The 25,686-nt window shown below is 41.9% G+C and overlaps 1 protein-coding gene across 2 annotated transcripts in view; it reads left to right on the top strand.

The window, feature by feature from the left end:
• Positions 1–25,686, top strand: part of LOC137544216 (short stature homeobox protein) — an 86,167-nt gene that overhangs the window by 34,913 nt on the left and 25,568 nt on the right. The window contains exons 3-4 of one of the 2 annotated variants that reach the window (XM_068265270.1): positions 16,407–16,464; positions 22,195–22,283. In XM_068265270.1, coding sequence (XP_068121371.1) covers positions 16,407–16,464; positions 22,195–22,283 — 147 coding nt within the window. Of the gene's footprint in view, positions 1–16,406; positions 16,474–22,194; positions 22,284–25,686 lie in introns of both variants that reach the window. The other variant, XM_068265269.1, reaches the window with a different exon arrangement.

The raw sequence follows: 25,686 nt of genomic DNA, 5'->3' as shown, positions 1-25,686 counted from the left end.
AGGAGCTAGTAGCCTATGAACACAGTGACTGAGTGTCCTAGACTCCTAGTACAGTAAGAGTAAGTAGTAACAGTAAGTAGAACTAACTAATTACAATAATCAATCAGCGATCAGAAGGAAATGGAGTGTGGGTGGTGTGTGTACACTCAGACAGTGAGTGACCGCACGCAGGAGCTAGTAGCCTATGAACACACAGTGACTGAGTGTCCTAGACTCCTAGTACAGTAAGAGTAAGTAGTAACAGTAAGTAGAACTAACTAATTACAATAATCAATCAGCGATCAGAAGGAAATGGAGTGTGGGTGGTGTGTGTACACTCAGACAGTGAGTGACCGCACGCAGGAGCTAGTAGCCTATGAACACACAGTGACTGAGTGTCCTAGACTCCTAGTACAGTAAGAGTAAGTAGTAACAGTAAGTAGAACTAACTAATTACAATAATCAATCAGCGATCAGAAGGAAATGGAGTGTGGGTGGTGTGTGTACACTCAGACAGTGAGTGCCCGCACGCAGGAGCTAGTAGCCTATGAACACAGTGACTGAGTGTCCTAGACTCCTAGTACAGTAAGAGTAAGTAGTAACAGTAAGTAGATCTAACTAATTACAATAATCAATCAGCGATCAGAAGGAAATGGAGTGTGGGTGGTGTGTGTACACTCAGACAGTGAGTGCCCGCACGCAGGAGCTAGTAGCCTATGACCACAGTGACTGAGTGTCCTAGACTCCTAGTACAGTAAGAGTAAGTAGTAACAGTAAGTAGAACTAACTAATTACAATAATCAATCAGCGATCAGAAGGAAATGGAGTGTGGGTGGTGTGTGTACACTCAGACAGTGAGTGACCGCACGCAGGAGCTAGTAGCCTATGAACACACAGTGACTGAGTGTCCTAGACTCCTAGTACAGTAAGAGTAAGTAGTAACAGTAAGTAGAACTAACTAATTACAATAATCAATCAGCGATCAGAAGGAAATGGAGTGTGGGTGGTGTGTGTACACTCAGACAGTGAGTGCCCGCACGCAGGAGCTAGTAGCCTATGAACACAGTGACTGAGTGTCCTAGACTCCTAGTACAGTAAGAGTAAGTAGTAACAGTAAGTAGAACTAACTAATTACAATAATCAATCAGCGATCAGAAGGAAATGGAGTGTGGGTGGTGTGTGTACACTCAGACAGTGAGTGACCGCACGCAGGAGCTAGTAGCCTATGAACACAGTGACTGAGTGTCCTAGACTCCTAGTACAGTAAGAGTAAGTAGTAACAGTAAGTAGAACTAACTAATTACAATAATCAATCAGCGATCAGAAGGAAATGGAGTGTGGGTGGTGTGTGTACACTCAGACAGTGAGTGACCGCACGCAGGAGCTAGTAGCCTATGAACACACAGTGACTGAGTGTCCTAGACTCCTAGTACAGTAAGAGTAAGTAGTAACAGTAAGTAGAACTAACTAATTACAATAATCAATCAGCGATCAGAAGGAAATGGAGTGTGGGTGGTGTGTGTACACTCAGACAGTGAGTGCCCGCACGCAGGAGCTAGTAGCCTATGAACACAGTGACTGAGTGTCCTAGACTCCTAGTACAGTAAGAGTAAGTAGTAACAGTAAGTAGAACTAACTAATTACAATAATCAATCAGCGATCAGAAGGAAATGGAGTGTGGGTGGTGTGTGTACACTCAGACAGTGAGTGACCGCACGCAGGAGCTAGTAGCCTATGAACACAGTGACTGAGTGTCCTAGACTCCTAGTACAGTAAGAGTAAGTAGTAACAGTAAGTAGAACTAACTAATTACAATAATCAATCAGCGATCAGAAGGAAATGGAGTGTGGGTGGTGTGTGTACACTCAGACAGTGAGTGACCGCACGCAGGAGCTAGTAGCCTATGAACACACAGTGACTGAGTGTCCTAGACTCCTAGTACAGTAAGAGTAAGTAGTAACAGTAAGTAGAACTAACTAATTACAATAATCAATCAGCGATCAGAAGGAAATGGAGTGTGGGTGGTGTGTGTACACTCAGACAGTGAGTGACCGCACGCAGGAGCTAGTAGCCTATGAACACAGTGACTGTCTGACTGAGTGTCCTAGACTCCTAGTACAGTAAGAGTAAGTAGTAACAGTAAGTACAACTAACTAACAATAATCTATCAGTAATCAGAAGGAAATAGAGTGTGTGTACACACAGACAGTGAGTGAGTGCACACACGCAGGAGCTAGCTAGTAGCCTATAAACAGTGACAGTCAGTGAGTGTCCTACTCCTAGTACAGTATAACTACAATACTATTAGTAAAGGACAGCAGAAATACTGGTATAGATGAGAGAAATAAACAGAGGACAGCTGCCCACAGAGGCAAGGCCCCCCTGAGGCCTAAACCTGTAAGCTTGCAGCAGCTGCCTGTCTCTAATGTAACACACAAGCTACTAACTAAAATACAATGTCTATCTAACTAACAACAATATAGGTGTATATGGCAGGTGTAGGTGAGCAAAAACGCTAGGTAAATGATCACAATAGAGCACTTGCTAAGCCAAAGCACAAAGGAGCAACTCTCTCTCTGTACAAGTCTCAGGCAAGCATGGAGAAACGGAACATGGCGGCCGCTATTTATAGGGTAGGGGCTGGCCAGGGTCCCCCTCTGTGATTGGCTGCCGTCAGAGGGCCTGGGAGCCCTCTGATTGGCTCTAAGGACATCAATCTGGGCTATGACGCTATTCGAGCTCGGTACCGAGCTCGAATAGCGCCGTTTGCTCGAATAGCTCGAATAGTGAATGGGCTATTCGAGTGTACTCGGATAGCCCATTCGAATAGCTACAGCTATTCGGAGCTCGAATACCGAGCTCGGATAGCTGAAAAAGAGCTTGAATATTCGAGCTACTCGAATATTCGAGCTCTGCTGAGCACCACTAGCAAATTGGTCTTATAAAATTGGACGTTATTTTGCACTGCGTTATGTGTCTCTTGGTGCGCCGTTTTTGTTGCATACTAATGAAACAAAAATGGTACATGCCTAACATTTAAAAAAAAAAAAAAAAACATTACTGAGCATGTGCAACACACATAACGCAGCAAATGTATTGCTAAATGTACAGGATGCCGCACTTTCTAAATATTGCTACATGTTACACACAACGCAAAGTGTGCACTGTGAATGTCACACTGACTTTGTATTGCTGTGTGTTAGTCTGCGTTATCATTTTTTATAACGTGCGACTTTAACGTCCCACTGTGAAAGAGGCCTTAAGCCATAATCATTCCAGACATTTGTCTCCTGAAACATTGCCTAGTGGCACTGATTTAGAAGATATGCTTTGAGTGAGTGGAAAATAAAAAAAGTGAATGGGAAACATCCATCTGGGATTGGTGTTTCCATATACACAAAACTCTCTTTTTTTGTTTTCAGTGATAACTACTCTGCATATGTCACAATAGTTGCAATAGCTGGGCAAAATTAGCTGTTTTCAGTTGGTTAATTTGACCTATGCCCCCAATTGGCACCCTAAGGGGCAATTCCACTTATGTTAAGAAAAAAATGCAACCCTGTTACTTCAACTCTTTGAATAACAAAGTTTAATAGCAAACCTTATTTCTGATTAGTGATTTCCAAATGGAAACAACCAAGCTGGTGTGGTAAAGTCTACTGCCAATCACTTACAAAGTTCAAGTGTTCATGAAGTTGAAAGTTGCTTGCAAACATTGCTGGCTCTGGCTGGAAAATCAGGCAATATTAGTCTGTTCAGTCCTCTACCTCAGATACACTCACCCAGCATTATCTACATGAATATCATTAATAGACAAGTTGAAAAGTCAGAATAGTCACACTTTGTCCTAAGTGAAATTTAGCCTTGCTTGAAAACTGGGACATCTGGGGGGTTTTAAGATTAAGGGGAAAGATAAAACATAAGTGGTATTGATTACTGTTATGTTCTGCATTGTGGTAAAGAAGAGACCAAATAAATATACTTATGCAGGAGACCATGTAGAAAAGTAAAAGTCATCTATTGTATAACAAAATCAAAATGTAAAAAACACAAACATAAAAAGCTGGGCTAGTCTCCCAAATGGACCCAACATTAATGGCAAACCAATCAAAGGCAAGCCTGTTAAGAAATGATCATGCAGGAAGATCCCATTGATTGTACACAGAAATACAAACTCTGACACTGGAATAGGGGGAGAAATAGCAGTCTATAGAGCCAATGACAATACAGTATCACATATATATGCACAGCTTGCAGGCAATGGAAGCAATGATAAGTGCAAAGTTCTGCATGAGCATAGAAGCAAAGCTTGTTGCAAAGACTGCTGATACTCCCGATAAAGGCTGTCCTGTCAAGCATTCAAGCCTGAGTGTGGCTGGGCAGGGAAGCATATAGGGATGGCGGTAAAGCTCAAAGCAATATATAGCACACTTCAACGCAAAAGCCAAGTGTGCAGGTAAACGAAGATATAATTGCAAATATCTTGCAATTGGATCAATCCAGTAACTAAATGTCCAGGCACACAGTCCAAAGAGTAAATCCAGGAAACAAAGCCATGGATAGGGTTCAAACGCAGGTGAGAAATTCCAGCGAAGAGAGATATGTTGGAGACCTAAAAGACTGTTATGCATTAACATTTGTGAAGGGTATGATACTATAGTCCATATTCAATTAATATTCTTATGGGTTTTCTCCAAGGAGATACATTTTCATCTTTAAAATAACTTTTTACCTCCTAGCAATTGAAAAAGTACTAAACAGCAGATACATAGTGATATCAAAATTATTTTGAGCATTTTCTTGCTTAGTCGGAGCTTAACAAGTATGTTATTGATAATAAATGAACACATCTTCTGTGAGTAAATTCAAGAGAAATGGTACCTGAATTAGGGCGTGAGTGTGTATTGGTATTGGTATCAAAATTACACTTAATTATCACAAGAGGTAATTGTTGTACATGTTGATGCACCATATGCTGTCACCGGCTGCAAGAAAAGGATTTATTTCAGACTAATTTTCAGCAGGCTGATTTCATGCTGTTCATTTGAGATGGCAATTGCACACATCATTTATGCCCAGCACCTCTTCAATGTTCACTTTATTGCTACTTTGTTTAATTGACATTGACTTATGGTGTGCATGTAGGTCCCAATCAGTTGTCTCCACCACTCAACATGCCTCATAGCATTGAGATGTTGTTTCTGAAGGTGGAACAAAACATACTTTCCACCTTGCAAATCCCTGATGCTCAATGCTAATGGGCACTGGGCATTTTGTCTACTCTTTTACCATATGAGGAAGTAATGGTTTGTGGAGGTTATGTTCTACTTGTCTATTAGTGCATGTGTATGTGTGTGTGTGTTGGAGGAGAGATGAGGAAAATCATAAACATAATGATCCCCTCTCCTAGATAAATGAGTAAAGTGGTATTTACCAGGCCCATTTCCCATTCACCAGTGTTACTAGGGTTAAATAAAGAAGTAAACATGCACACTACATTTTGAGTTTTCTGATTAAAAAAACACACATTTGAGATAAAGTTAATTATGTATCCTATTGTCTTCTTCATCTCCTTCTTTCCCTCTCTCTTGTCCTTTGCTCTCTATTTTCTAGCTACTTCTTTTATATCTTTTATTATGATAAATAATTCTGTCTTCTGTTTTCTTATATGGTCACCCTGTTTTGTCTTCTGTCTTTTATCTTTTTCTTAAGCCTCATCTACACGTGTAGATGAGGTGGCGATCCGGCGGCTTGATTAGCCGCCGGATCGCCTCTTCCGCGTCCCCGACGCGTCCCCGCTCGCGCGCCGGTATCAATACCTGCTCGATTCCCGCTCGTCCCCGCGCCACGCTGCTCATCTTCCGCTCGATTCCCTCCCATTGTCCCCTCGCGGGGAGCGAGCAGGGAATCGGCGGTGGGGAGATCCGTCCTGTCGGGTCTTATCAATCGAGCCGCATCAGCAGCTTTATATCTTCTTACTTTCTGTCATCTCCTTTCTTCTTTTCGAGATTGCAGACTTTTGGAACCTTTCCATCCAACATCCATCCAACATCCATCCATGACGCACGTTTTCCATTGATTTCTCTTTAAAGAGATACAAATCTCAATGTCAAACACACACACACACACACACACACACACACACACACACACACACACACACACACACACACACACACACACACACACACACACACACACACACACACCACCTGTGTGTTGTTCTAGCACTGACATCACTGATCATAAAGCGAGATCTTATTAGCACCTCCCTAGGGCACTTTCACACTAGAGGCTGCGGTAGAAAAGGCTGAAACGCTACTTTTTGCTTAACACCAATACATAGCATTTCCATAGCGTTTTCAAAGCATTTTCAAAGCGTTTTACAGCTCATATGAAAACGTCCTTTTTTTTTTAAATAAGTCAACAAGTCAGCTGTAAAATGCTTTGAAACAGCTGTAAAAAAGCTGTTGTTGGCCTTTTTCATTGACTATCATTGAAATGCGAAAAGCCAACTTCGGCTGTAAACAGCTTTGAAAAAGCTCTGGGGTGCTTCAAAATGCAACTCCCAAAAAACTGCTTTAGGTGTGAAAGGTAAAATGAAAGTCTACGGACTATTATTTTACCTTGAAAAATGCAAACTATGGTCTTGGCTGTAAAACGCTAAAACGCCGAAACTAGCGTCAAGTGTGAAAGAGCCCTTGTGGGGCAATGGAGGCATTAAAGTGCCCGGTATTTTTCAGTGCTTGGCATTGGTGCTTTGAGAGAAGACAAAGTTTTCTGTTGACCATTGCCAGGGGTCCTCCATAATGCTGAAAGGCAAGCAGGCTGGATAAATAAACATGTATACCTGGGTGGTGTATGTCATAACAGTTAAGAAATCAAAAGGAGGAGAGAGTCTGGGCACTGCAGAAGCACTAAACTTCATTGTGTAGTCCAATCGGCTAACACAGACAGAAGACGAGACATGATGGGTGCTAAGAGAGAATAGGAGGTCTGACAGTCCCTTTGCGCTTTTGCACTACTATGGAGACCATAACATTTCACACCTATTTCCTATTAGAAATAAATTATGAGAACAAGACCATAAAAATACCTCTTTGTGGCAAATGGCAAAATATTACATATCCTAGTTGGCTGCTCAGGACTGTTTCTGTAATGGTAAGGCAATGTAATTGGCTAGAAAAAAGGAGATCTTTTTCGCAATATGAAAAAGATCCCAATTAGGCATGCAAAATGGTGATGATTTCAGAAAATATATCTTAAAGGGGCACTACAGCAAAAAACTGTAAAATTTAAAATGTATGCAAACATATACAAATAAGAAGTACCGTATTTTTCGGACTATAAGACGCACTTTTTCTCCCCCAAAAGTAGGGAGAAAAAGTCCCTGCGTCTTATAGTCTGAATGTAACCTACCTTGATGCTCATTTCCTAGTGGGTGGCAGCGGCAGCAGTAGCAGCGGTAATCCGCAGTGGGCGGCAGCAGTGCGATCCACAATGTCTCTGATCGGCATAGAAGAAGCCGCTGTTATAATCCACTCTGCTTGTCTTTTGATCTTTCCTTTTCCTAGCGTGCCCCAGCAGCGCGATCCACATAGACTCTAAGCGGCATAGGAGAAGCCGCTGTCATCATCCACACTGCGCCTTCTTTCATCTTTTATCTCGCCCAACATCAGCCCAGTCAGCCCCGCAGCAGCGCGATCCCAGCTGACAAAGTATCGGCAGAAATCTTCAGCCGCTATAGCGGCAGTCCTCAGCGACTTCCGTACTGCCTTGTTTTGCTTTCGTCATCACATGACCCCGGCGCACGTGCGCCGGGGTCATGTGAGAGCGGAAGTAAACAAGGCAATACGGAAGTCGCTGAGGGCTGCCGCTATAGCGGCTGAAGATTTCTGCCGAAACTTTGTCAGCTGGGATCGCGCTGCTGCGGGGCTGACTGGGCTGATGTTGGGCGAGATAAAATATGAAAGAAGGCGCAGGCGATGACAGCGGCTTCTCCTATGCCGCTTAGAGTCTATGTGGATCGTGCTGCTGGGGCACGCTAGGAAAAGGAAAGATCAAAAGACAAGCAGAGTGGATTATAACAGCGGCTTCTTCTATGCCGATCAGAGACATTGTGGAGCACGCTGCTGGGGCACGGTAAGGGAGATAAAGATCAAAGAACAAAAGACAGAGTGGATTATAACAGTGACATTGTGGATCGCGCTGCTGTGGGGAACACTGGGCGATTTAAAAGATCAAAGAACGAGCATTGTAGATGATAAAAGCAGCTGCTCCTGCTTTGGAACACTGTGGATCACTTTGGTGCTGCTGATGCCACCCTACTGTGCACCTTGTTAGGACCTACTGGACACCCAGACTGGACCCAGCTATTGCCACCCAGGCTAGTGAGATCTCCTGTAATTGAATGGGTTAGTTAGTGTAGCTGGAGAGGGGGGAGTTGTGTTGTGCAGTGTAGCTGGGGGGAGGGGGCAGCAGGGGTTAGTGAAGTGTAGCTTAGTATAGTTTGTGATGGCAGCAGGGGTTAAAATAGCTTGGCAGTGAGACAGAGACATCTTGGGGGGAGGAGGAAAGGTCTATAAGACACTCCTGGACCATGGATGCACCCAGGTTTAGTATATTTTTTTTTCCCTAGATTTTTCCCTTTAAACCTAGGTGCGTCTTATAGTCCGGAGCGTCTTATAGTCCGAAACATACGGTACATTTTTCCAGAGTAAAAATGAATAAATTACTTTTCTCCTATGTTGCTGTCACTTACAGTAGGTAGTAGAAATCTGACAGAAGTGACAGGTTTTGGACTAGTCCATCTCTCCATAGGGGATTCTCAGCAAGGCTTTTATTCTTTATAAAGATATTCCTGAAAAAGGATTTAAACAATGATGCTGGCCAGCTTCCCTGCTCCATACACTTTTTTTTGGCAGTTGGATAAAGCAACTGCCATTCACTAAGTGCTTTTGCAAATAAATATATCCCTGAGAATCCCCTATGAAGAGATGGACTAGTCCAAAACCTGTCACTTCAGTCAGATTTCTACTACCTGGTGGCTGAATGGAGTAATGGTTAAGGGCTCTGCCTCTGACACAGGAGACCTGGGTTCGAATCTCGGCTCTGCCAGCACCTATTCAGTAGGAGACCTTAGGCAAGTCTCCCTAATACTGCTACTGCCTATAGAGCGCGTCCTAGTGGCTGCAGCTCTGGCGCTTTGAGTCCGCCAGAAGAAAAGTGCGATATAAGTGTTCTGTGTTTGTTTGTACCTACTGTAAGTGACAGCAACATAGGAGAAAAGTAATTGATGGCTCATTTTACTCTGGAAAAATTGCACTTCTTCTTTGTATATGTTTGCACATATTTTAAATTTTACAGTTTTTCGCTGTAGTGCCCCTTTAAACACTTGACTTCTTGGAGCTATTTTTTTGTCCTTCTAGAATATACAAAATAAATAGAAGAATATACTATATATGGGTAATGCAGTGGGTTGCAAAAGTATTCGGCCCCCTTGAAGTTTTCCACATTTTGTCATATTAATGCCACAAACATAAATCAATTTTATTGAAATTCCACATAAAAGACCAACACAAAGTATTGTACACATGAGAAGTGGAACGAAAATCATACATGATTCCAAACATTTTTTACAAATAAATAACTGCAAAGTGGTGTGTGCATAATTATTCGGCCCCCTTTGATCTGAGTGCAGTCAGTTGCCTATAGACATTCCCTGATGAGTGCTGATGGCTAAATAGAGTGCACCTGTATGTAATCTAATGTCAGTACAAATACAGCTGCTCTGTGAGGGCCTCAGAGGTTGTCTAAGAGAATATTGGGAGCAACAACACCGTGAAGTCCAAAGAACACACAAGACAGGTCCAAGACAGGTCAGGGATCAAGTTATTGAGAAATTTAAAGCAGGCTTAGGCTACAAAAAGATTTCCAAAGCCTTGAACATCCCAAGGAGCACTGTTCAAGTGATCATTCAGAAATGTAAGGAGTATGGCACAACTGTAAACCTACCAAGACAAGGCCATCCACCTAAACTCACAGGCCGAACAAGGAGAGCGCTGATCAGAAATGCAGTCAAGAGGCCCATGGGGACTCTGGACGAGCTGCATAGATCTACAGCTCAGGTGGGAGACTCTGTCCATAGGACAACTATTAGTCATGCACTGTACAAAGTTGGCCTTTATGGAAGAGTGGCAAGAAGAAAGGCATTGTTAACAGAAAGCATAAGAAGTCCCGTTTGCAGTTTGCCACAAGCCATGTGGGGGACACAGCAACCATGTGGAAAAAGGGAAGAAGGTGCTCTGGTCAGATGAGACCAAAATGGAACTTTTTGGCCAAAATGCAAAACGCTATGTGTTGCAGAAAACTAACACTTCACATCACTCTGAACACACCATCCTCACTGTCAAATATGATGGTGGCAGCATCATGCTTTTCAGCAGGGACATGGAAGCTGGTCAGAGTTGATGGGAAGATGGATGGAGCCAAATACAGGGCAAACGTGGAAGAAAACCTCTTGGAGACTGCAAAAGACTTGAGACTGGGGCGGAGGTTCACCTTCCAGCAGGACAATGACCCTAAACATAAAGCCAGGGCAACAATGGAATGGTTTAAAACAAAACATATCTATGTGGTAGAATGGCCCAGTCAAAGTCCAGATCTAAATCCAATTGAGAATCTGTGGCAAGATCTGAAAACTGCTGTTCACAAACGCTGTCCATCTAATCTGACTGAGCTGGAGCTGTTTTGCAAAGAAGAATGGGCAAGGATTTCAGTCTCTAGATGTGCAAAGCTGGTAGAGACATACCCTAAAAGACTGGCAGCTGTAATTGCAGCAAAAGGTGGTTCTACAATGTATTGACTCAGGGGGCCGAGTAATTACGCACACCCCACTTTGCAGTTATTTATTTGTAAAAAATGTTTGGAATGATGTATGATTTTCGATCCACTTCTCACATGTACACCACTTTGTATTGGTCGTTCACGTGGAATTCCAATAAAATTGATGCATGTTTGTGGCAGCAATGTGACAAAATGTGGAAAACTTGAAGGGGGCTGAATACTTTTGCAACCCACTGTATATATGGGTAAAGGACCAACAGTAATTAGGACATCTGGTGCGTAACTTATACATAATGATGCTTAATGTGAATATTGCCATGACTTCAAGGATGTCCCTTACTGGGCACAACAATGATAGGTGGTACTCACCTACACTTTAGGCCTCGTTCAGACTATATGCGCTGCTGTGCGTATTTTGGCAGCGTGCATAGTGTGCGACATGCAAGAACGGTAGAAGGACATAAACAGCCCTTCTACCGTACCCATCATATGCACTGTGCAGCAGTGCAATGCGCTATGGCACTGCTGCATGCACTTTTCGGGAGTCGCAGCACAGATCCATTCTCTGTAGTGAATGGGATCTGCAGTGCAGCCCATAGTAGCGTAGATGGCATGCGATCGTACACATTGCGTTCCGATCGCACAGCCATCTACGCTAAATGATCTGAACGAGGCCTTAATGAGAGATTTTCCAGGGTGCTTCTAATGTGCTTAATAGGCTTAAAAGCACAGCAATGTCAGCAGTAAACAAAAGCTGGATGAAGGTATTTCTTCCAAAACTCTTTTTTTAACTAGGAATCTGTTATGGCATGCACATAGATTTAGTAGGCTGGACAGATATTAACCTCTTAAGAACCACGGGCTTAAACCCCCTAAAGACCAGGCCATTTTTCACAAAAATGCAGCTTTAGGGCCTCGCTTCAGGACCGCATAACTCAGCACACAAGTGATACCCCCCTTTTCTCCCCACCAACAGAGCTCTCTGTTGGTGGGGTCTGATCACTCCCCAGATTTTTTTTTTTTATATAAATATTTGTTTGTTTTATTTTGTAATATTTTTGACCATTTTTTTAAATTTATTTTGCAATCCCCCTCCCTCCCACAGCCAGCCAAACAGCGTAATCGGCTGTCAGCGGAACACTTTTGTGCCACCCAGGGGGACAGCTGTGTGACATGGCTGTCCCCTGTACAGCACTGCCATAGATTGCAGCACTATACCATGTTAAAAGATTCTGGTTTTGCCATCTAACAGTCTCTGAGTGGCGCTGGCCACTGGGAGACTGAAGGCGGAGCGGAGCTCCGTCATCCAAACGGGGATGCACGCGCATCGGCGTGCGCAATCTCCTGCAACCCCCTGCCCCAGGCCTTTACGCTGATCAGCGTTAGGCAGTCCTGTGGTTGCCGCCACAGCCACGCCCATAGGCATGACACGGTCGGCAAGTGGTTAAGCAAAACTCAGCCTCCCACAGACACAAACCTAAACCCTTGACCCATTGTTCACCTTAAAAGTAGGTATTTGTTAGTTATACCTATAAAAAATGCGCTTGCTAAAAATAGCTCTAGAGACTGCTGCTAGTAGACAATTGGTTAAATAAATGATATTCTGCAACTTAATTCCTATAGTAAAATATTGGTAATCTTTACCGATATTTTACTATGACCTACCTAAACCTACTCTCACACAGAACCCTTCCTCTACCTATGCCTAACCCCAAGACCTCCCCTTGTGCCGCCTAACCTTAAACACCCCCCAGTTCCTAATCTTAACCAACCACCCCTAGTGCCTAACCTTAACCACCACTCCTGGTGCCTAAACGTAACCACCTCCGTGCCTAACCTTCTTTAGTTTGCCTCCACAGGCGGCAATAGGAAAAGCCACAGTTAGTTGCAATAAACAATAATTATTGCACACAATAAATAGTGGGTATTGGGCGCACGCTATTTTATCAGCGGCAAAATTATTAATTCATTGCCGCTAAACGTGGCTTTTACTATTGCCCTCATGACAGCACCATTTTTACCGCTGCTCGTCCTGTGCCAGCTGCTACAAGTTGTTAGAGCTGTAGTTCTTAGTGAGAACAAGATTTCATTGCTTTATCTAGCTATAAGAAACCAAATCAGGTGACTATAATTTTATATGCATGGGTAGCCTAAGAGATCCAAAACATAAACTGCCCTTAATTTTTTTTTTTTTTTTTTTTTTTACTAAATACCAAACAGGGTATAAATAATTCACAGGTGCGACCTAACACTTAATCAGCTAGTTTTAACAAATAATTGATACAATATTTTCTCTAATATTATGGAAACTTGACATTTTGCTTGGGGAAGCAGAAGGATTTTGTATGAAATCTTGAATAATAATAATAAGTATAAAATTAAACAGCATAATATTTAGTACAGTTTTGCAAATGCACTATCTTCTAGACAGAAATCTGGCTCTGATTGAGACTGTTGTGATGTGTGTCCCACAAACATTCTAACCAGCGCTGACTTGTAATGTCAATGCCATAAAAGTCAGTGCAGAAGAAGTTTGTGGGCAGCGAGCAAACAATTGTGGGTGATTTTGGCTGTGTGCTCTTCATAACAAAAAATATAGCTATAATAACTACAGTAACTCGCTTTCATTGTGTGCATACTTGGCAATAATTTGTCTGGACAAAGGTTTTGTTTATATTACCTAAACTGACATTTGGTTGATTTATGACATCATGAGATCATTATTGTTGTATTCATCACATGGTAATCGCAACATGATATTTTCATTCTCTAAGCCTCTGTTAAAGTAATGGTTTACACATACTGTGTTGAACTGAGACTTCTACATTTTTCATCTAATTTGGTTGCACTCCTCATTTCAAAGCAATGTGTGATTGGTGAGTTATGGGTCCTGGTTCAATATTATTACTAAGTTTCCTCATAGAAGATGCTTTCTTATCTTATCTGCATTACATATTTTCATCACCTAGAAAAAGAAAAAACTGATGAAAGTTGTCGAAAGAAAGTAACTGCAGATTTGAGTACATTCGTACAACTTTCGAAAGTACTTGTTTTTTGCTTGTGACTAATAAGGTATTTTATGGATAGAGGGGTTGTTTTTCAAAAGTATGTTAAAATTGCCATGTGCAGGTAACTGCACAGTAATTGTGTTAGTGCATAAAGGGAACGGAGCACCATTTTTAGCACCCAGGGCATCTCCATAGCCCAATAAAAATGCATGCTAAAATGTAACTCATTAACCTCCTTGGTGGTTATCCTAAACTAGGGTCGGGGCGGAAAACCGCAGCTAAGAGCGGTGATCCCGACCTCTGCTCGGGGTAGCCGCCGGAGGCGGAATGCAGAGCAATGTGCGCAGCGCGAGTGTTTCTACATACCTCCCGAGGGATCCCAACGTCGGCTTGCATTCTTCTTCCTCTCCTCCGGTTCTCTGCATCCTGCTGGTGAGATCGACGGCTGTCATCATGATGACAGCCGGCAATCTCACTTTAGAGTTGCAGCACCACCCGGAGAATGGAGACTTAACTGCAGCGCTGGAGCCCAGGGAGGTGAGTGATTACTGGGGCTGTGCAGATCTCCCTGGCAGCATGATTTTTTTCCAGGTTTTAGGGTCTGAAAGGGTGCAAAAAAATTGCACCGCTTTTAGACCCTAAAATCCGGAAAGAATCAGAACGCCAAGGGGGTTAATAAAACAACCTCCATTTTACCTCCTCTTTTTACAATTAAATGTTTAGCAAAGGCTTTTTATTACCCTACTTCTGTGGATGGCAGGGCCTTTCCCACCACAGAAATTTGAGGCAGATAAGGACTAATGTAATTATTTTATTGAGAGCAAACCAAAGCTTTCATTGATGGGGCGGGAGGGAATAAGGCACTGTGCTTCAAAGAGTTTAGAGAAGTCACACATGCTATCTTCACACCTGCCCCTAGATAAATAAGGGCAGCTAGAAGGTGAGGGGTAACATGGCAGCTTCTATAGCTGCTAGAAACCAGGAGAAACTGCAAGAAAAGATTGTGTTTTGTTCTCTTTAAGGCAGTTATGTAGAGCTGGTTACACAAAAAGTTACCTGAGTAATGTGTGTGTTGCTAACATATGATGCATTAAACTAGCAATGGAGGTTGTGCTATTTGTGCAACACACACTACACAACTGGCGTAAGTACTGGTAACATTGCCATCTTCTGACTGTGCACTTTAATTTCAGCACTGTTTTGTGAATTAACCTCAAGGTGTGAAAACATCTCTTTTGTAGCATGGTGGTGTAGTGGATAGTACTTTTGCATTGCAGCTCTAGAGTCCATGGTTCAAATCTGGGTCACAAAACTATCTTCATGGAGTTTGTATGTTCTCCTCATGCTTGCATGGGTTTTCTCCAGGTAGTCTGCTTTCTTCCCACAAAAAACATATTGATATGTTAATTGGTCCCGCCCAAAAACTGGACTTAGACTATTATAGGAACAGGACAGAATGGCTGACTATGGTAACAATTAGATTGTGATGTTAATGACATGACTTACATGAGTGTAACTGTGGGGCATAAAATCAAAAATAAATTATTTATTTTGATCTGCTAAACAAGTACTAAGGATGCTAACCAGGCAATCTAAAAGTTAAAAATCACTATTACTTTTCTTGTTGACAAGTGATCATTCTCCAGTTTACCTGACTCTTATTTGGTACATTGCCGCACAAAGGAAGTTGCAGGGCATGCTGGGTTTTCTTTTTTGCTTCTTTACTTTCCTCCCATACTTAACTAATGCAGCCTGATTGTCTGAAGCCTCTCTCCCCCCTGTTTTCCCCTGCCACAGCTCTGTTCCTCTCTGATTGGTCAATATCTCTCATGCTGAGACCATGCACTTTCTATTGCAGAGCTGGGTGGGAGTGCCTGAAAACTGGGAGGAGGGCGGACAATGCACAATCAGGCAGAGGAAAGTAAGGGAGGAAAAGATATCAGGGTTGGCTTCAAGATAGACACAGTTAAAACTGAGAATCCAAAGAAGGATTTTCTTTTTTTTTTACTATAGAGAAATCACTCAAATCAAAATGTGGACAGTGCAATGCATATGTTATGTAAGTAGAGCAAGTATTTATCTACTTATACATGTGTTTTTTTTCTGAGATAGTATGGCTGACAGCTCCAATTTAAAGTGCCGCAGAATATGTCAGCAGTATATAAATAAACTGTGTATTTTAATGCAGTGTTGTACAGTGCAATAGTGGGAGCATTAGACAATGCAGTCTATGAGCTGCCTTATTTCCTTGTGTATCATAGCAATGTTTATAGATTATTTAATGAGAGCCACTAGTTGCTGATAAATTAGCTGGAATATAATCTAGTTAATTAATGTGGCTCCTAACTAACTGATCAGTAGCTAATGGCTTTGATTTGCTAATAAAGCTTTCAAATTCCTATGCAAATTTAAGATTTGCATGCATTGCATCTTTTCTGCTCAACACTAATGCTGAGCACTGGTGCTTCAATGGTATGCAGAACATAAATAATTTAGTAGCAGCTTGCAACAGATGAGTTATATTAGTATCTAATGTATTTATGATAGAATGACACCTTGTGATGTGTTTTGCAGGTCTGGTTTCAGAACCGAAGAGCAAAATGTAGAAAACAAGAGAACCAAATGCACAAAGGTGGGTATGGTGAGTAACATCTTAAAATATATTTTCTACACACAACAAATGTCTAACTGTTTCTGACTATATACTCAGATGTAGCCTTATGTAATTTTCTTCTACACAAGATGGTTAAAAAAAAACTCAGCTTCAATGATTATTTCTATTAGCTGATATTTAAAAGGAGAAGAGTAGAACCAGGAATTACGATGAAAAAAAAACTCAAAACGAAAGCAAGAGAATTATTCTTTGCATCCTGTGGCTGAGCCAATTTGGATAGATTAAAGGGAACCAGAGAGGAATGGAGCATGAAAATAGAACAAGCTTTTATACATACCTGGGGCTTCTTCCAGCCCCATAAGCCTGGATCGCTCCCACACCGCCATCCTCCACTTCCTCTATCACCGCTACCGGGTCCCGTCACTTCCGGCGGACGTGGCCAATTGTCCACATCACAGGGGCTTCCTCCATACCCTTACGCATGCGGCAGTGCAGTAGGCAACTGCAAGCGTAAGTGTATGGAGGGAGCCCCTGTGATGCGGAAAATTGGCCGCGTCCGCCTGCCGACTGGCCGACTGGCCGACTGGCGGTAATGACGGGACCCGGTACTGGCGGATCCAGGCAGTGGAGGACGGCGGCGTGGGAGCGATCCGTGCGTATGGGGCTGGAGGAAGCCCCAGGTATGTATAAAAGCTTTGCTGTTATCCTCTCTGGTTCTCTTTAAGGGCCCTATTACACTTAATGCGTTTGTATACGTTAGTATGCGTTAGTACGTTTTCCCATAGCAGTGCCATAGCAGTGCCATTCTAGCTTGAAGGAGGAAGTGCGCGTAGGGAGGCTTGCAACGCGTCGAATAGGATGCATGCAAGCTATTTGGAGCGCAGGCAGGATGGCAGAATTGGGGGTAAATAACCCCTTATCATCCAGCCACACAGCTGTGGCAATTAAGGCTCATTTTAATTACGAATTTGAGCCCATCTCTATCAGTTATACTTAGAGCAGCTGATTAAGGGTAAAAGGGGCCTTGGTGACATTTTTTATCTTTTATTAGAGCAGGACCTGTAGAAAGACTGAGATGTTTGCATTAACTGCATTAGGCAGAATAACGTGGAAAGTCTTGCGCACGATGAGTAGAGCATGATGCTACATTAGGTGCAATGCATTACGCTCTACTCTGCTTAAAGTTAAACTAAACTCATAACTTCCTCTCTGCTCTAAAATATTAGTCACAGCATGATAACCGTTATAAAAAATAGTTTTAATTGGTTGTACTGAAGGGGTTAAGCCTCAGTGCTTGCTGTATGTAGAGCTGCCTTGGTAGAACTCTCCTTCAGTTTATTCAAAATTGCTGATAAGAACAAATTAGAGCAATATAAAAGAAAGTGAAGGTCGACACCTAGAAGCACTGTTCACGCCAAATGGCCGCCAGGCTACTACTGCCCTGCACCCACCACCCCACTGACTGCCCACCAGGACCGATGTGCATCCACTTTTTGTATGCCACTCTTGCTCACCAGTGCTGTACTAACACGAATTATAAACTGTCAGCAACACATTGCTGCTAGATCATTTGCTAGTTCCCACTAATTTTTTTTTACAGATCATTTTAGCCAAAGAATGACAGTCAATGACAGGTCTTTCTATGAACATCAAACTGCTGGAAATAAGCAATTTGTAGCAGTGATTTATCGCTAGCATGTTATTGGCAGTGTTATACATGTCCTATTGATAGATTTTTTGGCTATTTTTCTTGTTAGTTATATGTCTAAATTCTATTAAAGAGGATTACGTTAAATGCCAATAATGTGAGCCAAAATAAAACTGTGTTAACTTGAAACATTTAAACAAATGACCAAACAGTAAACCAATCCCAGTTAGAACTTGACCCTCAGTGGATATATATCCAAATGATTTTTATTGCTTGATTCTTGCGGTGGTACAAAGCATAAGACACAGCATTATGCAAGTGCATTATGTGCATTATGCTGTGTCTTATGCTTTGTACCACCGCAAATATCATTTGTATATATATATATCCGCTGAGGGTCAAGTCCTAACTGGGATTGGTTTACTGTGTTTGGACGTTTGAAGGCAGGATTGATGGACCTCCTACCCAATTTGGACTCTCCATTATAATTATTATTCCCAGAGGCGGGCAGATACACTTTGTGTTACATTTAAGCAAATGCACTGAACTGAAAAAAATGTGTGTCTATGGTTGAATTTTTCCAGTGAACACAACATCTTGTCACTTACAGTGAATTACTCCAGGGCAGGATTAATGGCTAGGCAACAAAGGGACTTACCTGAGGCCTGGTGAGAACAGGGGGTCCATATTAAGTGGCATTGGTGGGCTTTAAACTCTTTAATTTCTACATACCCATTCCCATGCTTCACTGGTAGACCTCCTCAAGATCTGCGTGACAACCCAGCATCACCAGGGACTACCGAAGATGCGTGCGTGCTGTGCCCGGCATGAAGTTACACCCGTCTTGATCATCCTGCAGAGTGATCCCTGCAGTCACCGGCTCCACAGTCTCTGCCGGGATATCAGTGTGCTGCATAGACTCTGGAGCCAGTAACTGTGGGGATCAATCTGCAGGACGATCAGGATGGGTGCCACTTCATGCCGGGCATAGCACATACACATCTTTGGTAGTCCCTGGTGATGCTGGTTTGCCGCATTAATCTTGAGGTTTGTCACTGAAGCATGCAAATGCGAGCGTAGAAATTTAAGCGGAGCAGTGGACTATCTAGATGCCGTGGAGATGACTTCAGTAAGAATGTTCTATGCCTGCTGTGTTCTCAGATCCTGCCACTGCTGTAACCTTTGTACTTTATTGAAATAAATACTTGTGCACACATGCAGGTCAGATGCAAAGTATGTATGGTGGGGTTACTGGCATGGATGCCTGGAGCTGTGCTGTGGGCAACAACAGCCCTATGTCAGTTTTGGGCCACCATATTTCTTCTGAGGCAGCATCGGAAGAAGCGAGGGATCATGATACTTTAGAGCCATCATCATCCTTGGTCATCCACAGTCCCAACCATCCATGCAGGTAACCTACCATACTTACCTTACATCTGCATGTGTGCATCAGTAGTGACGTGTGCCACGTTCATTAAATTAAAGCTTACAGCAGTCCCGGTGCACAATGACATCTTGTGCTGCCCTGTTTTCACCCTTTTCTCACATTAACCTTCGCGTTTCAGATGCCTAAGGCCTGGTTCACACCAGACAGTTCAATAACTGATCAGTGTAAAAACTGATCAGTAAAACATATCAGTTTTTATTGGGTATCAGGTTTTGATCCGTGACCCTCTGTTTCGTTAGGAAGCTGTGAATGCGACACATCTGTTGATCCATTGATCCCTCCCCAAACTTGCGGCCAGTGGAACATACCAAACAGATCATTTCGAACAGAGAAATGTGAACGGATACATTGGTTAACAGGATTTGTTCGCATCTGTAGCATCCGTTCCATACAGTCTGCTAAACGGACCATTTTAACTGCTAATGTGAACCAGGCCAAATACTAACCTCTCCTGTCCTCTGCTTAAAGAGAAACTGAACTGAAAATAAAAAATCTAAATTAACATACACAGGTCTTAATTACCTCCCATGTAGTCTGCTCATCAATCTCTTTCTCCTCTCATGTGTACTGTTTGTCCACTTTTATCGGTGGAATTCTCTGTAGTCCATTTTGAAAATGGCCATTACCCCATAACAGCTTCTTGGTCAGCACACTGTTAAACTGTTATATCGCCCACTTGAGCCATAGGGAAACATGGACATTAGCTTGCACATTCAGTTGTAACTGACAACAACTGGTATTTTTCAGTTCTGACAAAATCTTGTCAGAACTGGAAGGGATCTTTGTTAGAAGAAAATGGTGAGCTTCTGAGAGGAACTGAGGGCAGGGTAAGTATGTAATATTCATTTGCAGCTACATCATGTGTTTATTTTAAATATTTCTACTCAGTTCAGGTTCCCTTTAACAGTAACATCCAATACTTTGATGCCTAACACTAACCTCTATTACCTTTGGACGCCTAACTTTAACATCCGCCCCTGCCTAAATCTAACTTTCCCTTCACCGAACGCTAACTCTAAGCCCACTCCAGATCAAAAACATGGAGGTCTCTTTTACACTACACGTGATTCCGATCTGATTTTGATGCTATTTCTAAGCAATTTTAAAAAGTCCCGCTTGCTGCATTTTTTCTCCTTGTGTTCCTAGCATCCAGTGAAAATTGCATTGGAAACACATCAAAATTTGAACTGCATTGCAATTTGCAGTGTAAAAGAAACCTCAAAGGCACACTAATTGCAGCAGGAATGGAGAAATGTGTGTGTGCGGGTGTTTGTGTGTGTGTGTGTGGTGTATATTGGTGTGTGTGCGTGTGTGTGTGTGTGTGTGTGTGTGTGTGTGTGTGTGTGTGTGTGTGTGTGTGTGTGTGTGTGTGGTGTATATTGGTGTGTGTCCGTGTGTGTGTGTCCGTGTGTGTGTGTGTGGTGTGGTGTATATTGGTGTGTGTCCGTGTGTGTGTGTGTGTGTGTGTGTGTGGTGTATATTGGTGTGTGTCCATGTGTGTGTGTGTGTGGAGGGGTGCACATATAACATCTGTGGTTAGGGGGCCCAGATAAGCCTCTTTGCCTATGGCCCTGCTTGGTCTTAATTTGGCTTTGAATTACTCTGGAGCAGAGATAGATTAAGATGTAATGGGGCTCTAGGCAAGGTAGTAGATTTGGGCCCCCTTGTGTCCTTTTGGTAAGCTGAAGTGAAGACTGAAGAGAGGTCAAAGAATGTGGCAGTTGGGCCCCTTGACACTCACTAGACCCAAAGTACCTGCTTAGGTTGCCTGGTGGATGATCCTGCTATCCTCTAGTGAGTTCCTCAACCAAATAAATTTAGTTTATTAGATTGAAAATGTACATTATAATATATACCATGGATCCAATCATCTAATATAGTTAAAATATTATCAAATAATGCTTCTTAAAGGGCTGCTGGGTATGTATTCACTTAAAGGAGAACTCCAGGACGGTTAAGGGCTGTAGCCCATTAGAGCGCTTTTAGCACGATCGCGAGTGGGCACCCAGCCTAATTTTGAATGGGATAAAATACGGCAAATTGAATTTAGGGATCTTTCAAGCAAGTTTTTTTTGTGGATTGCAACAACTTATTTATCTTAGAGTTTAGTCCTATTTAATGCTTCTTTATGTTCTTAAAGATATCAACCATAACAACTGTCACTTAAAGCCACAACCAAGAAAAATAACACTGAGACTAACATTAAAAAGGAACTGTAGGGAAAATAATATAATTGATCAAATATTTTTTTATTTTTTTTTACAATATTCATTTATAAGTTAATTAGTTAGTGTTTGCTCATTGTAAATTCTTTTCTCACCCTGATTTACATTCTGAAATGTATCACAAGTGGCAACATCATTAGTCCTGTCAGGTGCAGCTCTATGGCATGTTTTTTTTTTCCTGAGAATTCTGAAACCAGTGAAAATAATGTCTGCTCTCCCAGAATGCTCTAGGAGAAGAACTCTGCATAGCTAAACAGCCTAGGCTAAGCATCACTGTAAAGGTGAAGCTACATACCAATATACAGCAATATATAGATATAGGAAGTGTTTCTGATGCTGAAACACAGAAAATCCTAAAAAAAAAAAAATCTACATTCTACATGTCACTACAGTGCTTTTTTTAATAATATGTTTTGTTTTTTTTGTAGGCGTGATTCTTGGTACAGCGAGTCATTTAGAAACATGTAGGGTCGCACCATATGTGAACATGGGAGCACTGAGGATGCCTTTCCAACAGGTAATCTACTCATTTTTTGCAATCACTATGAATATTGCATTAAGTGTATGTGTTTGTATTGGTGTGCGCGTCTTGGTGAGTGTGTGTTTTTAGGCGCATCCTCTTACTTTTCACAGTGCCTTGGCACCAAGACTGCAGTCTTTTCTCTGTATGTTATGTCGTGAGAGTGATATAGAGGCTGCCATGTTTAATCTGGAATCAAGCATATAGCTAATCCAGTAAAACCTGTCAGCTGAGTCAGCGTACCTGATCTGCATGCTTGTTTTGGGTCTATAGCTAAAAGTATAAGAGACCCAGGATCAGGAGGACTGCCAGGCAACTAGTGTTGTTTAAAAGGAAATAAATATGGCAGCTTCCATATCACTCTCACTTGGGGTTCCCTTTAAGATGATAGACAGACGCTGATAGTTTTTCCCTCACGCCATGTCGTAGTGTAAGGTCATTACTGCTGAACACACATATAACATTTGTAACAATTCTAGAGAGGTCAGTGCAGTTGTTCATAAAGACGATTGCAAATATCTTTTTATGCATGACATGAAACAGCTGAAGTAATTGTGTTTTGAGTTTTTTTTCTCAAATGATTTTACAGTCATCTTTGCTCTTTGTTAATTACTTTTGGGTGCCCATTAACAAACATACCACACATATCAGAAATTCAATGGTATCAGATTTCTATTGTAAATTCCATTATTTAGAAAATAATCTATGCATTTCAATTGCCTGTATGCATATGTAATGATGAATTAAATGTGCTTTGTTTAAAATGCATATTCTGTTCAAGAACACTGTGCTTTAGCTGGAAGAGCAAAATTGACATTATAAATGCATACTTACCTGCCATAAACATGTGTTCTTACTGGCCCTTTCATGGAAGAGCAGGGTACTTTTCTGTTGCTATGCACCAGTCATGTGACTGCATACCCACCATTTGTACTGGTGCGGAAAGCAAGCTCGAAAGTGACCAATGGCAGGAAGTCCTTAGCTGTAATTTTGCACATATAGTTTATGTACTAGAAAATGGAAAGGACCATAATAGACTAGGAAATTGAGAGGGACACAATATTACATAAGATTGAGAATTGGTGGGGGTAGATCTGCTGGTAACAAAAAGCAAGATTGCCCAAATTAATCCTTAGTGATAGTAAACTTTTTTTATGGGTTCAGTTCTATGGTTCCACATCCTGTTATTTGATTATATGTTTACTACCATTGCAGATTCCTTTTTGGAAATGCTACTTTCCTACAATTATGCAGATCCCCCGCCTCGTATACTTTCTAAATTTAGCATCCAAGAAGATGCATGCACTTGAGGTGTATTGTCTGCATGCCTATTGCACTTAGATGACTCAAAAACCAATGAAATCAAGGCATCAGCTTTTCAACTAGGAAACTGCCGGTAGTTCATCATATTTCTTTTTAATGAGTCCTGTACGGTTTTGCTGGATAACTTCTAATATCCCAAGGGAAAAGGATGCTCACCTAAATGAAGGCCCATTTTTGTGGCAGTCTGTGCCCATTACTTCCAGCAATGGAGAAATAAACTTATGAGAAAATCTTTTTAATTTAAAGTATAGTAGCAGTAATACCTTAGTAGAAATAATGCCTTGGTAATGCGCATAACGTAACTAGGCCAGGAAATAGAGGGGATTTTCTCCATAGGAACAAAGAAAGCAGTGATTTCTTCCACATTGAATCTGAAGCTTAAAAAATCCATAATATACCACCATATATATTTAGACAAGTAGATGTACAGAGGCGCCAAAAGGATAAAATATGCTAAAATGTTTAAAATATTCGGGTGGCGGCGGTGGACCAGCCACTCAGAAATAGACTCGATGCTGTCGCTTAAGATAAAGACAATTTATTCACATACTCCATGAACAGAACCGCAACGCATTTCACGGGTATATTCCCGCTTCCTCAGGCAATAAACAGACAGGAGTACACAGTACAGTCTCAAGGTCACGAATAGCGCCTCTGTGACGCTATTCAGAGGCGCTATTCGTGACCTTGAGACTGTACTGTGTACTCCTGTCTGTTTATTGCCTGAGGAAGCGGGAATAAACCCGTGAAACGCGTTGCGGTTCTGTTCATGGAGTATGTGAATAAATTGTCTTTATCTTAAGCGACAGCATCGAGTCTATTTCTGAGTGGCCGGTCCACCGCCACCACCCGAATATTTTAAACATTTTAGCATATTTTATCCTTTTGGCGCCTCTGTACATCTACTTGTCAAGATATCCACCCTTGGTGGTTGGAAGGGTGACAAACCCTCCTTTCCTTCTTCAGAGAGCGACATCTTAATCCTGAGTGGGGACAGGTCTAATCTCCCCACCTGCCTATATAGTGGTTGCCTAAACGGTAACCCATGTTTGTAAGTATAATACTTACTCCACACTAATTCTCCCTGATCCAATACATACTACACTATATTGGGCTCTCGGTTTCTCTGTTTTATATATATTTAAATCATTTGTGTTATGAGCTTATCTTTTTACTATTTTATGCCTGGACTGTGTATACAAGAATAAGTCTAATTCAAAACATTATTATGTTTGCCAACAAAACTATGTCTTAAACTTTACAGTGGTCTCATTTATACAACATACCCGGGGTTTATGGCATGCATAGCATATACAACAACTAGGACTGGAACTGCAATTTTCCATGTCCACAAATGTCAATCTGATGTCACTTAAACAATATAAATTAAATGTGGATGCTTCTAAATTTTTTCTTAACCTAGAGCAGAGGAGTCTAAACTTTTTAGGCCAAGGGCCATATCGCCTTTCTTGAGAGTGTTAGGGGATCAAACTAGCAGTACTAAATACAATTTTTGCTGATTGCCAATAGGTACTCTATGCCTGTGACATTTTGTAAAAAAAAACAAAAAAAAAACATTTCCACAGGAAATAACCTGTGTGCAGTTAGCACAGTGGCAGCTGCTAATCAGAATCATTTATTTCACCAAGCTTGACTGTGTCCTGCCTGGCATTGGTTTTGGCACAAAACATAGTTTAAGTAGACAAAGAGATGGATAGATAGATAGATAGATAGATAGATAGACAGTTCCAAAAAGTGACTTGACAGTCCGAACAGTTTAGTCATGTGTGCAGGCTGGCTGGTTGTCTAGACTAGAGATGCATCCTGGGCCGCAGGTGGGGGGGGCACCAATGTGAGGGGTAGTATGCGGATCAATGGCTGTTACTGCTGTTTGCATAGTGGCGGCTGCTAATCAGTGCCTGCTAGTGCTACAGTGGGGGCTGATAACATACAGGCTAACAAAGGGGGAGGCAGAGCAGAAACACAAGGTGGCCCCTGCATGCGGCACCATAGCTACAGCCTGCATGGAATTAACATTGTGGAGAGCTTTGGAGGCCACAAAAAAAGGCTTGGTGGG

Source organism: Hyperolius riggenbachi, chromosome 2 (assembly GCF_040937935.1).
Source record: "Hyperolius riggenbachi isolate aHypRig1 chromosome 2, aHypRig1.pri, whole genome shotgun sequence".
NCBI classification, from domain to species: Eukaryota; Metazoa; Chordata; class Amphibia; order Anura; family Hyperoliidae; genus Hyperolius; species Hyperolius riggenbachi.
Note: the sequence above shows the minus strand (reverse complement) of the source record. Positions and strands in the feature narration are given on the sequence as shown.